At 15.7% G+C, this 14239-nt stretch overlaps 5 protein-coding genes across 5 annotated transcripts, besides 31 other annotated features; 3 read left to right on the top strand and 2 right to left on the bottom strand. All coding sequences in view use genetic code 6, as the record gives it.

The window, feature by feature from the left end:
• Positions 1–575: 575 nt before the first annotated feature.
• Positions 576–605: a microsatellite.
• A 173-nt stretch (positions 606–778) lies between these two features.
• Positions 779–839: a microsatellite.
• A 506-nt stretch (positions 840–1345) lies between these two features.
• Positions 1346–1375: a microsatellite.
• An 819-nt stretch (positions 1376–2194) lies between these two features.
• On the top strand, positions 2195–4844 carry IMG5_024870 (hypothetical protein; the record flags this gene model as incomplete). Its single annotated transcript, XM_004039323.1, has 7 exons — positions 2195–2543; positions 2670–2873; positions 2934–3091; positions 3391–3531; positions 3683–4024; positions 4086–4541; positions 4643–4844. Exons 1-7 carry the CDS (start codon positions 2439–2441, stop codon positions 4842–4844), a joined length of 1608 nt encoding a protein of 535 aa, XP_004039371.1. The 5' UTR covers positions 2195–2438.
• Positions 2579–2636: a microsatellite.
• Positions 3552–3666: a microsatellite.
• Positions 4543–4588: a microsatellite.
• Positions 4845–4854: 10 nt separating the features above from the next.
• Positions 4855–4919: a microsatellite.
• Positions 4858–4916: a microsatellite.
• Positions 4887–4965: a microsatellite.
• Positions 4890–4930: a microsatellite.
• Positions 4966–5010: 45 nt separating the features above from the next.
• On the bottom strand, positions 5011–5921 carry IMG5_024860 (hypothetical protein; the record flags this gene model as incomplete). Its single annotated transcript, XM_004039322.1, has 6 exons — positions 5011–5082; positions 5122–5220; positions 5267–5318; positions 5364–5436; positions 5478–5563; positions 5611–5921. The coding sequence occupies 6 exons, from the start codon at positions 5919–5921 to the stop codon at positions 5011–5013; spliced, it is 693 nt and encodes a 230-aa protein (XP_004039370.1).
• Positions 5922–5997: 76 nt separating this feature from the next.
• Positions 5998–6027: a microsatellite.
• A 249-nt stretch (positions 6028–6276) lies between these two features.
• Positions 6277–6320: a microsatellite.
• Positions 6321–6351: 31 nt separating this feature from the next.
• Positions 6352–6408: a microsatellite.
• On the top strand, positions 6357–7330 carry IMG5_024850 (ras small gtpase ric1, putative). The gene is made up of 4 exons (XM_004039321.1): positions 6357–6448; positions 6505–6625; positions 6700–6747; positions 6815–7330. Coding segments are annotated over exons 1-4 (642 nt in total). The 5' UTR covers positions 6357–6447; the 3' UTR covers positions 7287–7330.
• Positions 6361–6417: a microsatellite.
• A 369-nt stretch (positions 7331–7699) lies between the features above and the next one.
• Positions 7700–7769: a microsatellite.
• Positions 7770–7885: 116 nt separating this feature from the next.
• Positions 7886–7939: a microsatellite.
• Positions 7940–9161: 1222 nt separating this feature from the next.
• Positions 9162–9216: a microsatellite.
• Positions 9162–9218: a microsatellite.
• Positions 9162–9220: a microsatellite.
• A 606-nt stretch (positions 9221–9826) lies between these two features.
• Positions 9827–9871: a microsatellite.
• Positions 9831–9910: a microsatellite.
• Positions 9831–9932: a microsatellite.
• Positions 9857–9932: a microsatellite.
• Positions 9892–9938: a microsatellite.
• Positions 9893–9945: a microsatellite.
• An 874-nt stretch (positions 9946–10819) lies between these two features.
• On the top strand, positions 10820–12065 carry IMG5_024840 (mitochondrial carrier protein, putative; the record flags this gene model as incomplete). The annotated part of the gene is made up of 7 exons (XM_004039320.1): positions 10820–10944; positions 10986–11050; positions 11092–11158; positions 11227–11368; positions 11435–11692; positions 11743–11827; positions 11938–12065. 7 exons carry the CDS (start codon positions 10820–10822, stop codon positions 12063–12065), a joined length of 870 nt encoding a protein of 289 aa, XP_004039368.1.
• Positions 11187–11225: a microsatellite.
• Positions 11858–11936: a microsatellite.
• Positions 11980–13687, bottom strand: IMG5_024830 (hypothetical protein; the record flags this gene model as incomplete). The annotated part of the gene is made up of 6 exons (XM_004039319.1): positions 13344–13687; positions 12861–13282; positions 12635–12783; positions 12317–12492; positions 12258–12264; positions 11980–12035 (listed from the first exon to the last, which is right to left on the bottom strand). The coding sequence occupies exons 1-6, from the start codon at positions 13656–13658 to the stop codon at positions 11980–11982; spliced, it is 1125 nt and encodes a 374-aa protein (XP_004039367.1). The 5' UTR covers positions 13659–13687.
• Positions 12499–12553: a microsatellite.
• Positions 12520–12633: a microsatellite.
• Positions 12521–12622: a microsatellite.
• Positions 12537–12619: a microsatellite.
• Positions 13688–14239: the final 552 nt, after the last annotated feature.

Below are 14239 nucleotides of genomic sequence, written 5' to 3'. Positions count from 1 at the left end.
TTATTATATTAATGCAATATTTTTTATTATTTTAAATCGTTTTCTGATTAATTTTATAATTTATTTTCTAAATTATATTATAAATCTTTGATTACTTTATTCTAATATTTTTTTCATATTAATGATTAAAAAAAAAGAAAAAAAAAACTTAGTTTTTGATTAGAACTAAGATCTTATATTGTATTCATAAAAGCTTCGTTCATTTATTATAAATTTTCTTATCTAGATATACTTTCTTTTACTTGTATTTCTAATAATTCAATTTTTTATGTATAAATTGCCTTTTCTTTTGACCATTCTTATCCTTTAAGTTTAAGCTTTTTAAAATAAAAAATATTTTTATTTTTACAAATAATTAATTATAATTACTTAATATTTTAATTCATTATTTTCATTTTCAAATTCTGCAAATTTTTGTCTTTCAATTATTTATTAATTTTAGATTTCTTAATAATTAGCAGAGGATACCTATTATGATTATTAGGAGGTAATATCTATAGTAGATTAAGATACTGAATTCATATATATATATAATTATTTGTAAAGTTAATATATTTTTATATATTAATTAAACAAAAAAATAATTATTAAAAAATTATTATTAATGATATTTAAATTTTTTTTTTTTAGTTGTTTTTTTTATTTAAATATATATATATATTAAAAATTTATGTTTATTATTTATTTTTCGTAAAATAATATATACATAATTAATTTTTATTATATATTTATATTTATAAATAAATATGAAAATTTTTATAGAATTATTTTCTTATTATATATAAATAATAATAATTATAAAATAAAATATATTATAAAAAAAAACAAATTATAAAATATATACATATATATATATATATTACATGAATTATAATTTTAGTTTTTATACTCCTCCAAGTATTTTTTATTTATAAATATATTATAATAATCTTTTATTTTTATGTTTAAGGATCATATGCTTCTTAAAAACATAATTAAGTAAATTAATATAAAATAAATTAATATTAATATAAATAATTAAGCCCAATATATTAAGTAAATAATAATTATTTAAAAAAAAAAAAAAAAATTAATATATAAATGCATTTTAATCAATATAATAGGCTAAAGATGATTAAATAAGCAGTTATAATAAAATTTAAATAAAATAATAAAAAATTTAAGATATTAAGAATTAATAATAAAATATATTTTAAATTAATAATAGTACAGAAGATGCTTTTATTAAATAAGAAATCTAAAGCAAAAGTTATCAATTTAACAATATAGATTTTCTTAATAAAAATATTAGTAATGAAAAAAATCATCAATTTATTAATAAAAACGTTTAAAATAATTCTTAAAATTAATAATTTTTTAATAATTTTTCTAATAAGCAATAAATAGTATTTTAAATTATTTTATTTAATAAATTATTATTTTAATTATTTTTGTTTATTTATTTTTTTATAAAAAAAAGGAATGTAAATAAAATAAAGTACAATATCCAAGAGGAACATGTAAATTTTTAAAAAGACTTATATTAAGAAGAAAAATATAAGAGTATAAATAATTTTTATATAATAATCTGGATAAACCTCATTTAAAATAAAACTATATTATTTATGTTCCAAATAAATAAAATATTAATTAGAATATAATTAAAACTAATAATGATTAATAGAAATAGAAAAAATAAGTTTTTTATTAAAAAATATTTTATTTTATTTTAATATAAAGAAAAAAATGATAAATTATTAAAACATATTATTAGATTTACATATGAAATTTAATAATTAAGTTCTATGATTTTATTATTAATTAATTTAAATATATATATATATATAAATATTTGTTAATACATAATATTTTATTATATAATTTTTATAGACTTCAACAAAAACTAAATATTTTTTTTTATAAATTTAAGATAATAAAAAATAATTATTATATGAAAATTTATAATTATAAAAAAATATCAATTTTAATTAAAATATAAACATTAATATTTTAATATATTATTAAAACTTATAAAAGGAATTAATATTTTTTTTTCTGATAAAAACATATAAAAAACTTAACTTTTTAAAATAATAATAATAATAAGATAATAAAAGAAAGTTAAAAATAATAATTAATAATAAAAAAAAATACCTAATGGATTAAAATAGAATATTTTAGTGTTTTTGTGGATAAAGTATATCTTATCATGAAGAATTAGTGTTAAGATAACATATAAAAAAATGCTAAAATTATTAAAAAGAATCACCGTTTTAAAAGTATTTCTTTGGCTTGAATTTTTAAATGCTTTAGGAAAAACATTTAATTGCCATCAAATGTGAGTTTGTAAATTATATCGAAATATTAAATTAGGAACTAAAATAAAGTAACTTAAAAGTAAAAAAATTATATTATAAAAAAATAAAATAGAGGGATATTAGGAGAAAAAATAGCAATTAATGGAAATTTCATAATAATAATAATAATTTTAAGAACAAACTACTAATATGATGAGTAGTAAATTATTTTAAAGTAGTATAAAACCAGTAACTGCATTATAAACTGTAAAAAAAATTAAAATATTATAAATATGAAAATGATATATCTATATATAAATATATATATATATATATATATATATATATATATATATATATTATTAATATTTTTTAAAAAAAAAAATTATTTAGAGGAATTGTTCAACAGTACATTGTTTTAAATGTAATAAATATTTCGATTCTAATTTTGATAGTGAATAAGTTTATTATCTTAATGAATGTCTTCATTTATTTTGCAAGCCTTGCTTAATTCAATAAATTAACTAAGAACATATTAATTAAGGATATACAAGCTGTACTAAATGTAACAAATAATTGCTTGAATATGACTATATAGTAAATATTTATATACATAAATATATTTACTATTATTATTTTTTAAAAATTATAATAAAGAATTTATTAGGAAGAGATAAATATGAAATATTAGAATAAAAATATATTTAAAAAACATTTAATATTGTATCATGTGTAAAATGTAAAGCTTAATTTGAATTTTAAAATGGATCATCTAATTAAACTGTTAAAGATAATAGTGGAAATCCTTTATCTATGTATATATAAATAAAATTTTATATTTACATGACTTATTTTTAATTTTTTCTTATATTTTTTATAAATAAATTAATAAAAAAGAATTATTGTTATAATTCATTTTTTCTCTACTTTTTTTTGTCTATTTTCTTTAAGAAAAAAAAAGAAATATTAATGTTAAAAGATAATATATAAAATTTTAGCATTATTATTTTTTATGTTTTTTTTTAAAAAAAATAATTTACAAAAAAAATGAAAAAAATATAAATAAAATATCATATTTATATCATTTTTAATTTAATTAATAATAAAAAAATAGTGAATAGCAAATGCATTATGCTTAAAATAGGTTTATGTGTTAAAATATACATTGTAAATAAGAATAATGTAAATCATGTGGATCTATTCCTTATCATTTAGGACATGATTGTGAAAGTTATAAATAATTTAGATAATCAAAGTAAAATAAATATAAAAATTTATAAAATATATTAATATTAATATATATATGAATAAAAATATGATTATATATAATATATAATATATAATATATAATATATAATATATAATATATAATATATAATATATAATATATTTTTTTTTTATATAAGACGATGCAGATATTGTGACTAATCAATAATAAATATAAATAAAAATCAATTACTTGCTCTTTAAGATATATGCGAATAATCTGAATGTTAAGAAAAAAAGTAATTTACATGTTAAAAAATACTACCATGTAGTCATCCTTGTTATGGAATAAAGGATGAATTGGAATGTCTTTCATGCTTAAATGAAGAATGTGCCTCTAAAAATAGTTAATTAAATGATTAAAATGGAGAATCCTATTGTAATATTTGTTATGTTGAAGGATTAGGAGCTTCTCCGTGCATACAATTAGGTTGTGGACATATTTTCCATTATCAATGTATGAAAAAAAGGCTTGCTATTAGGTATATTTATATACTTTATTTTTTTTTTTGATAACAAATTAAAATTATTTTTATTAATTAGATGGATAACAGCTCGAATTGTGTTTAATTTTTGCTTTTGCCCTTTATGTAAAACTTGGATGGACTTCCAATTAAGTTGCGATTTAGCAGCTGAAATGAGCAAAAATAGAGCTTTATATGAAACTATAAAAAAAAAAGCTACTGAAAGGCTAAAATTTGAAGAAAGAATGAAAGACGAAAAACTTGTAAATCCTGATTCTCTATATTTTAATAATCCAGAAGAATATGCGATGGCTATATATGCTTATTTTATGTGTTTTAAATGCAAAAAACCATATTTTGGAGGACTAAAAGATTGCTAAAGAGGAATGGATGAAGACAAAAGGGAATTTAATCCAAAAGAATTAGTTTGTGCGAATTGTTGTGAAATACCAATTGAAAATTGCACAAAACATGGAAAAGATTATATTGAATTCAAATGTAAATTTTGCTGTTCAACAGCTTAATGGTTTTGCTGGTATATATATATATATCATATATATATATATATATATATATATATATTTATTTATTTACATTTACAAAAATAAAACATTTATATATATTTCTGATTTATAGGGGAACTACTCATTTTTGCGAAACTTGTCATAAAAGATAATGCTCTGGTGATTATGTGTCTAAATATACAAAAGATAAATTACCGAAATGTTAAGGACCAGGAAAATGCTCTTTAGGAGGAAATCATAAAGAAAATGGTGAAGAATGCAGTCTAGGATGCGCTTTATGCAGAAATATTAAAGATAATGCTAGAGATTTTTGATAAATAAAAAAAAATATTAATAATTATATTAATAAATATAGTATAAAATATTTAATATATAAATAAATATATATATATAACATAAAAAATAATATTATAAAAATAAAATAATATATATATATATATTAAATTATTTTTATAAATAATGTAATTTTTATTATTTTTTTCATTATTTTGAATAGTCTCTCTATCCGAAGATTGTACTTCCTATTCTTACTTCTGTTGAACCATTTTATATCTTTTATATTTATATCATATATTATTTTTATATATTTACTGCAATTTAATAATCAGCAGACATTCCCATAGAAAGTTCTAGATTATCTTCTTTTAATAAAAATTTATTTGATATATCAATTCTTAAATTATATAATTTCTATATATCTATATTAATATATTTTTTATTTTATATTTTTGTTAACTTAAAAAGCTTAAACATCTCCTTATTTCCCTATAGTCATTAATCCTGAAAATCTAATTTTTTTTGTTTTATTTTTTTTAAAAAAATAAATTTTTTACTCTAAATTAGGACAGTTTTTTATTATAAATTCTATTAAAGTATATGCATTTTCTGGTTCAATTCCATATTTGGCTATTTTATATATATTTGTTTAATTTTTTAATATTTTTTACATTCTTCATCACTTATTTTTATTTATATTAAAACTTTTAAATTTCTATTTTAATTTTGGCAGATTTTTTAAACTTTTTCGGCTAACCTTTTTTATTTTATTTTGTTTTATTTTTTTTATATAATAAAAATTACTTTATACTATCTATAGTTTCTATTATATATAAATTAGGAACAAGTACTTATTTTATTTTGTTTGATTACAAATGTCCAATAAAATGCCATTTTATATCTTAAGGAAGTTATGGGGCTTTTTCTGATATTTCATCAACATAGTTTTCACCAAAATGTCTTAATCCACTATCATATGCCTCTTAAAGAAGTTAAACGGGTTTAGTTTTTGATACTCCTACTAATGTACATCTTGTAGTTTTTTGATTTTTATTTAAAACTTCGTTTATATTTTCTTAAACTGTTTTCAATGCATTTGAGATAGATGAATCCATTTTAATGTTTTGTTTATATAATAAAAAATATATAAAAACTAAATAAATTTAAGTATATAAAAAATAAAAGGAAAATTATATATATATATATATATATATATATATAAATAATATTTTTTATTAAATAAAAAAAATTGTATAAATTAAAATTAAATTAATTATTAAAAATAAAAAAAAAATGTAATCTTTTGTATTTTTTTAGTAAAATATAATATAAAATTATAATAAAAATGCTATTTATATTTTTATTTAAAGGTAAGAAATTAAAAATAATAATTTTTATATTTATTTATATTCATAAATTTTAATTTTTACTTATAATTTCTGCTTTTACGTGTTTTTAAAAATTAATATTTATTCAAAAAAAAAAAAAAAAATATTCAAGAAAGAGAAAAAAAAGAAAGAAAATAAATAAATATAATTTTAATATAAAATAAAGAAAAAAAAAACAAAACAAAAAAAACAAAAACAAAAACAAAAACAAAAACAAAAACAATGAATTCATCCCAAGATTAAAATTCTGAATAGTAATATAAAATAACTAAAATTAAATAATTGAAAATAAATTTAAATTAAATAATAGTGATCATCTCTTTAAATTAGTTTTAATAGGAAATTCTGGTGTAGGAAAGTCTTGTATGTTAATGCGTTATGCAGAAAATACATTTACAAATAATTTTTATAACACAATTGGAGTTGATTTTGTAATAAAAAATAATAATAATTTTAATAAATTCGTTTCTTTTTTTTATTTTTATTAAAAAAAAAAAAAAAAAAGAAAATTAAAACGATTACATATCAAGGAAAGCAGATTAAATTATAAATAGTATTATTTATTTTATTTTATTTTTTTTAAAAAAAAATTGTTTTAATCAAAAAAATAAAATTAAAAGTGGGATACTGCAGGATAAGATAGATTTAAAACAATTACATGCAATTATTATAGGTAAAAATTTATAATTTTTTAATAAAAAGTTAAATAAAAGAGGTGCACATGGTATTGTTGTAGTATATGATGTGACAGATAAATAATCATTTGAAAATGTAAAAAGTTGGATGTCTGAAATAGAAAAATATGCATAAGAAAATGTTAATAAATTATTAATTGGAAATAAGAGTGATTTATAAGAAAAAAGATAAGTTTCTTTTGACGAAGGACAGTAATTGGCTTAAAGTTTAGGTATTAAATTTATTGAAACTTCCGCTAAAAATTCAACGAATATTGATAGTTGTTTTGAAATTATGGCAAAAGATATATTGTTAAGAATTAATATGATTAAAAGTTAATAAGATAATACTAAAGTTAAAATAAAACCTGGAAATAATATTAATTAATAAAATAATAATAATTCTGCATGTTGCTGAATATTTTTTTTTATTTTATTTTAATAATTGTGATTCTTTTTATAATAAAAAAAGCATTTTTATAAGCATATATAAAAAAAAATATATTAATAATAAATAAAGAAACTAATCATATTATTAAAATTTTTTAAATTATTAATTTATTATGCTTAAATTCCTTTTTTCAAAAATAAATATTATTATTAGTAAACAAAAATTCTGATTTTTTTTTAATAAAAGAATTTATATTTTTATTTTAAAAAAAAAATTAATAAAACCAAATTTTTATTATATTTATATATAATAATATATAAATATACATTAATATTTTAAATTTCATTATTAAAACTTTATAATATATTTATATATATTAAAAAATATATAAAAAAAGATAATTCGTGTTTATCTTGTTTAATTAATGTATATTATGTAATTATAAAAAAATTAATATAAAAAATAGTATATATATAAAAATGAATATAAATAAACATAAATATATATATATATATATAGACATAAGTTAAAAAATTTATAAAAATAAATATATATATATTATTTTATTTTTATTATTTATATAGTTTTTATTTTTTGTAAATGAATAATTGTTTTTTTTTATTTTATTAAATATATCTATTTTTAAAAATTTATTATATTTTAAATATTATATATATTTTTACATTTAAATTTATTTTTCTTTTTATAAATTATAATATATTATACTATTTTTATTAAATATTTTTTTTTAAAAAAAAAATTAATATAAAAATAATTTTTATCTAAATATATATATTTTTAAAAAATATTATAAAAATGAAAAAATGGGAAGAAATACAAAAAATTAAATCACATTAAATTCGTATAAAAAACGTAAAATAATCTTTTTTAAGTAATATAAAAATTGCATAAATACAAAACAAATAATAATCTGAAATTCCTAAAAATTTTAATACTGCATATTTGAATATATAAAGTTAAAAATGTGAATTACTGAATTTTTAGGAATATCCATTTTATAAATTGTTAAAAATATTCAACTTATAATAATATGCACATGAATTTATTTAAAGAGGAATAGGAACTGATTTGACAGATTTAAATAAAAAGAATTAAATTTAAATTGAAAACATATGTTAATAAATAAACGTATTTTTTTTTAAAAAAAAAAAAAAATTTAATTATATATATAGATACTTCCATAAGATAAACATAAATTATAATCCCTTTTAAATCATATAAAAGATATCATTACTAATTTAAATTTAGAACATAAATAGCTATTTAGTTAACAATAAAGTAATAGTTAAAGAACTTTAAGTATATAACAAAAACGAAGAAATGTTCGAAATTATGTAATTAATAAATAATTAGATAATAATTAAAACTAAGTAAAGCCTTTTTTGTTAAGCTAAAAATTAAACTTTAATAATGAATTCAATAAAATAAATTTAAATAATGATTATAGCAATACCTAAGAAATAAAAAAAAAAAATGAATTTATAAAAAGTGATTATAATCTTTAATAAAAAAAAGTAATTTCAGTAAAAGTAAAGTCAAATTAAAAATTATAGTAGAATAGTCATAAAAAGTTGAAATAAAATAAAATTGAAAAAATAAGATAATTCTTAAATTAATATTTAAAAAAAAAATTCATGTGAAAAAAATAAAATAATAAGGAATAATTTACCAATTTAAAGAAAAGTTATTTAACATTTAGTAAAAAAATTTAAAGAAAGTAATAAGGTAAAAATTTAAAATTATATAAAATTATAGAACATTTATAAATATTTTTATAAAATTTTGTATTTTAAATTCATATAATAATTAAAAATTTATCAAAAATTAAATTATTTAATTATTAAATAAAATGTATACAAAAAAATTGATTAAAAAATATTAATATATATAAAAATATATATATATAAATATATATGTATTTAAATACATATATATATAAAAAATTTAATTTTATATATATTTAGTCTCAAAACTAAGATGATTATTTTCCTGTTTTAAATTATGAAAATATTAAACATATGTATCTATCCTATGAAGGAGCTGAATTAACTTCGACTATTATTAATTTAGATATTGAAGAGATTTGTTATTGTTTAGCTTGTATTATTTTGAAACATATTACTCATCCTTAAAATAATTTTAAAACTTAAAAATCATCTAATAACTAAGATTTTGATAAAGTAAAAATTATTAGATATTTTATTAGTATTTATGATAAAAAAGAATTTAACTAACAAATATTCTTCAATTTCGAATATTCCTTACTAATATTCTTAATAATAATCGAATAATTTAGATCATAATAATTATTTTTCAAAAAAAAATTAATTATAAAAAAACAGAAACATAACAGAAAATTCCATAAATGAGTAAATATTTATAAAAAATACATAAAATAATAGTTAAGGAAAAATATAATTCTTAGAACCATAATATATAGATGACTTTAATTATTTATAATATCCATTAAATAATTAAGAAAATATAAATAGTGATTAAATAAACAATATATATGAAAAAACCATATATAATAATATCAAACAAGTAAAAAATATAAATAATTATAAAAAAAATATTAATGAATAATAAAATAATTACAATTAAAATTATGAATAATAATATAATAATTAAGAAAATAATAATATAAATAATTTAGAACAAATAAATACTGAATTTTAAATAGAAGAAGATAAAAATTTTTCAGAACTTTCTTATTGTTCTGAAGTAATAGAAAACGATCAAAAACATAACTTATAATTATTTAAAAGAGTGTTTGATTTTGGGGAAGAAAGTGATTAAATTTTGATATAAATTCCCTCAAATGAGACTATTTAGAACTTTTGTAAAAATATATTTATTTCATGTAAATTAGAGAAACAAATTCCTATAATTGCTTTAATTTATATTGAGAAATTTTTAGAGAAATCTACTTTTTAATTAACGGGAAAAAATTGGAGAAAAATAGCTATAACTGCAATGATTATTGCTTCAAAAATTTGGGATGATGAATCTTTTGAAAATGATAATTTTTCGAAGGCTTTTCCTTAGTTTTCGGTTCTTGATTTTAATGAAATGGAAAGGGTTTTTTTGAACTTTATTGACTATAATTTATATATAAAAGCATCTGAATATGCCAAATATTATTTTATTCTTAGAATGTATGCTAAGAAAAATAAGAAATCATTTCCTTTGGTACCTTTGGATATTTAGACTATTATTAGTTTGTAAAATAATACATAGAAATTATCGAAAAAACTTAAAAGTATGTATTAAAATAATAAATTAGTTAAAAGTTTTTGAATCTATTTTTTGTTTTTTTTCAAATTAATTACTTTTATTTATATATATACATAATAATTATTGTGTATATAAAGAAATTAAAATAATTATGCTATAGAGGGCAAATTTACTATATAGAAAATAAAATAAAAAGTACTTAAATTAATATTTACATTTTTATATATTTTTTTTTTTAAAAAAAAATAAAAATAAAAAATAAATAAATAAATTTAACATACACTTCCAAAAGATAAAATAATATGAATTCAAAACCTATTGATAAAAATTTAGAAATATTCATTCATGGATGGTCTGGAGCTATAGCCGGAGCCGTTTCAACATTAATGTTATATCCTATGGAGAATTTAAAAACAAGATTATAAACGTAAAAAATTATTATTTTTTATGAAATAAATAAATAAATAGTAATAAATAAAATAAGTCTATGTACTAAATAGTAAAGCAAGTTTATAAAAATGAAGATATAATAGGTAAAAATAAGAATTTATATTATTTTTAAAAATAAAAATAGGTTTTTATAAAGGAATGACACCAATGCTTATTGGAAATTTTATTTCTTATGGAATATATTTTTTTTGGTTTTTTTTTTTTTTTTTCTTTTTTTTCTAAATAAATAAATTTGTAAATATAAAAATTTGAAATAAAGGTATTAGTTTTTTAAAGATTTAATGAAAATTTAAAATGGAGATAATGTAGGATACTTAAAAGCCTCTTTTTTAAGTGGAATTATAACAACAATAGGTACAAATCCTTTTTGGGTAGTTTAAACAAGAATGATATTAGGTCATGTAATTTTTATTTAAAAAAAAAAAAACTCAATCTAATGCTTATATAATATATATATATATATATAGGAAAATTTTATATAAACTGTAGAAAAAATGTTTAAAAATGAAGGAATTAATAGCCTTTTTAGAGGCTTAAGTGCTTCTTTAATACTTGTTATAAATCCAATAATTTAGTTTATAGCATATGAATATTTAAAAGCAAGACTATCCTAAAGTTAAATTATTAAATCAAAGTTTCTTTTATTTTTTATTTGTGGAGCTATATCGAAAGCTATAGCAACTTTTATTACTTATCCATATTAAGTTATAAGAACTTTTTAACACGTAAATTATTTTTTTAAGAAGATTTATTTTATAAAAAAATTAAATAAAAGATTGATAAAAATAAAAAGTTTCTAAGTATAAGTGACATTTTAAAAAGCATTTATTAATAATAAGGATTTTCAGGATTCTTTAAAGGTTATTATTACAAAGATATTTATTTATTTTTATATTATATGTATATATATATATATATATATATATATATATATATATATATATATATATATATATATATATATATATAGGATTAACACCAAAACTTTAATAAACAGTTTTAAATAGTGCGTTCATGCTGGCTTTTTATGAAAAAATTGTAAATTAGATTACTTAGATATTCCTAATACTTTTTAAATTAAAATAAACATAAAAATGATGATAATATTTTAATAAAAACCTTTTTTAATCTTATAAAAATTAATAAATTAAAATAATATAATTTTTTAAAAGGATACATTTGTTTTTAATAATAATAGAAAATTTTATAAAATAAATTATTCTTTTTTTTAATTGTTAATATATGTAATTACGTGTAATAAATATAATGAAGTAATTAAAAGCTATATACTTTATATCTATTTTTATAAATTTAAAATAAATTTATATAATTATTTATTAATATGTTACATAATTTTTTATAATTAAAAAAAAAAAATTCAAAATATTTTTTTTAAAATTAAGATCTTCATAAAAATCCTTATCATAAGATTTTAATTTTCCAAATCCTACTCTTAGCTTATCCATATCAAAAATTGTAAGATATTTAGACATAATTAAATCACCAATAATCCAGAAACTATCCACTAATAATATATATAAATATATATAAAATATATATATATATATATATATATATATATATATTTTACTTATATTATTTATTTTTATACATATATAATATTTCCATATTTTTATTTTTATATATTTATATATAATTATTTATACACAAAGTATCTTATATATCCATAGGAAGTAATCCATTTATGCATTCAGTTGGATTTTTATTATGTTCATATACAGATTATTCTATTCCTTTAAAAGTTATAACATATTCTTCAGGTTAAATATGATAATAAATTTTATCAATTATAAATCTATATAAAAATAATAATATCAATAATTATAAATATTAAAAAAAAATTAAATTTATATATATAATCAAAATTAATACGTAAGAGTAGGCATTTAGCTAATATCTTTACATTATAATCCTTAATCATTTAAATATTAAGTCAGAATTTACATATCTTAACTTGGACCTGTAACTAAACTAGTTCCAGAATCAATCATAAGAACACACTTATGATCGTTACTACATAATCCAATATCATAATCATTTAAAAGAAATCCTTCTGCCAGAATACTCCAATACAGAGGATTTGCGACTTAATGATAATTAATTTCCCCATCTACAATTTTTTTATCTACTTTTCCAAAATCAAGATAGGATTCTTTTGATTCGTTTTTTCTATCTAAATAAAAACTAAACTTTTTTTCTTTAATTAATCCTTAATATTTCATATAGTCTACTATAGTTTTTTAATTTCCTGAAAGTTAAGGAAAAGCTAATCCTATTAAACCATCAAATTATCCCTTTTTATTAAAATAACATAAAATATTATATGATATTATATATATAAAAAATAATATATACCGATTCGAATGCTTATCCAAAATCTTTTGTTATTTGAAAAAACTAAACCTTCTTCACTTCTTAACCTGAAACAAAAAATGTATCAATTGCCATTTTCCCTCCTATTTCTCCACTTCCAAAATACGAATATGTTTCCGCATCTATATTTTTATACGTTGGTGAAAGTGTTGAATTGTATTGATTTCCTTTCTAATATCCTATATCTTTACAAAGTACTGAATTTAAAAAAATGTCGGTAGATCCTGTATCAAATATCATATTATATTTTTATTCTTTATATACTACTTGTATTTCTCCGGTATAAAAAACGTTCATATGGTTATATAGTTTTGTTATTTAAGGTTATTCTTATGTTTAGACAAATAAAGTCTTTTTTTATTGTTCTTAGTTTAATATTTGGGTATATTATCTTAATATTTATTTTTTTTTGTTTAGTTTTAGGGTAAGATATTCTGCTTTTTTGTAAAATATTGCGTTTTATTCTTGAATATAGTTAAATAATTAAATTTTGGTTTCAAGAGAATTGCCTTTTTTTATTTTTATTTTAAAATTATTAGTTTTTTAAGGCTTTTATTTGAATTTATTTTGGTATTTTAAATTTTAAGTGTTTATTTAAAGAAATATTAAAGTCAAAATAATTTATATTTAAATGAAGTTTTTGAACATTTTTTATTCTTTTTTTTTTTTTTTAGGTAAATTAGAGATAATAAAAAATATACTGTATTTAATTTCCGGTTTTTTAAAGAAAAGTACAGTTTTTTATTATAATAATTTGATTTATATTAAAATATTAATTTTATAAATTTTAATAAACATTACATTTAAACTAATTATAAAAATAAAAATTTGTAAAATTTAAGTTATATATATATATATTTTTTGTTTGAGTTCTTTAT

The sequence above is a fragment of the Ichthyophthirius multifiliis genome (assembly GCF_000220395.1).
Source record: "Ichthyophthirius multifiliis unplaced genomic scaffold scaff_1120509249697, whole genome shotgun sequence".
Taxonomy (NCBI): domain Eukaryota; phylum Ciliophora; class Oligohymenophorea; order Hymenostomatida; genus Ichthyophthirius; species Ichthyophthirius multifiliis.
Note: the sequence above shows the minus strand (reverse complement) of the source record. Positions and strands in the feature narration are given on the sequence as shown.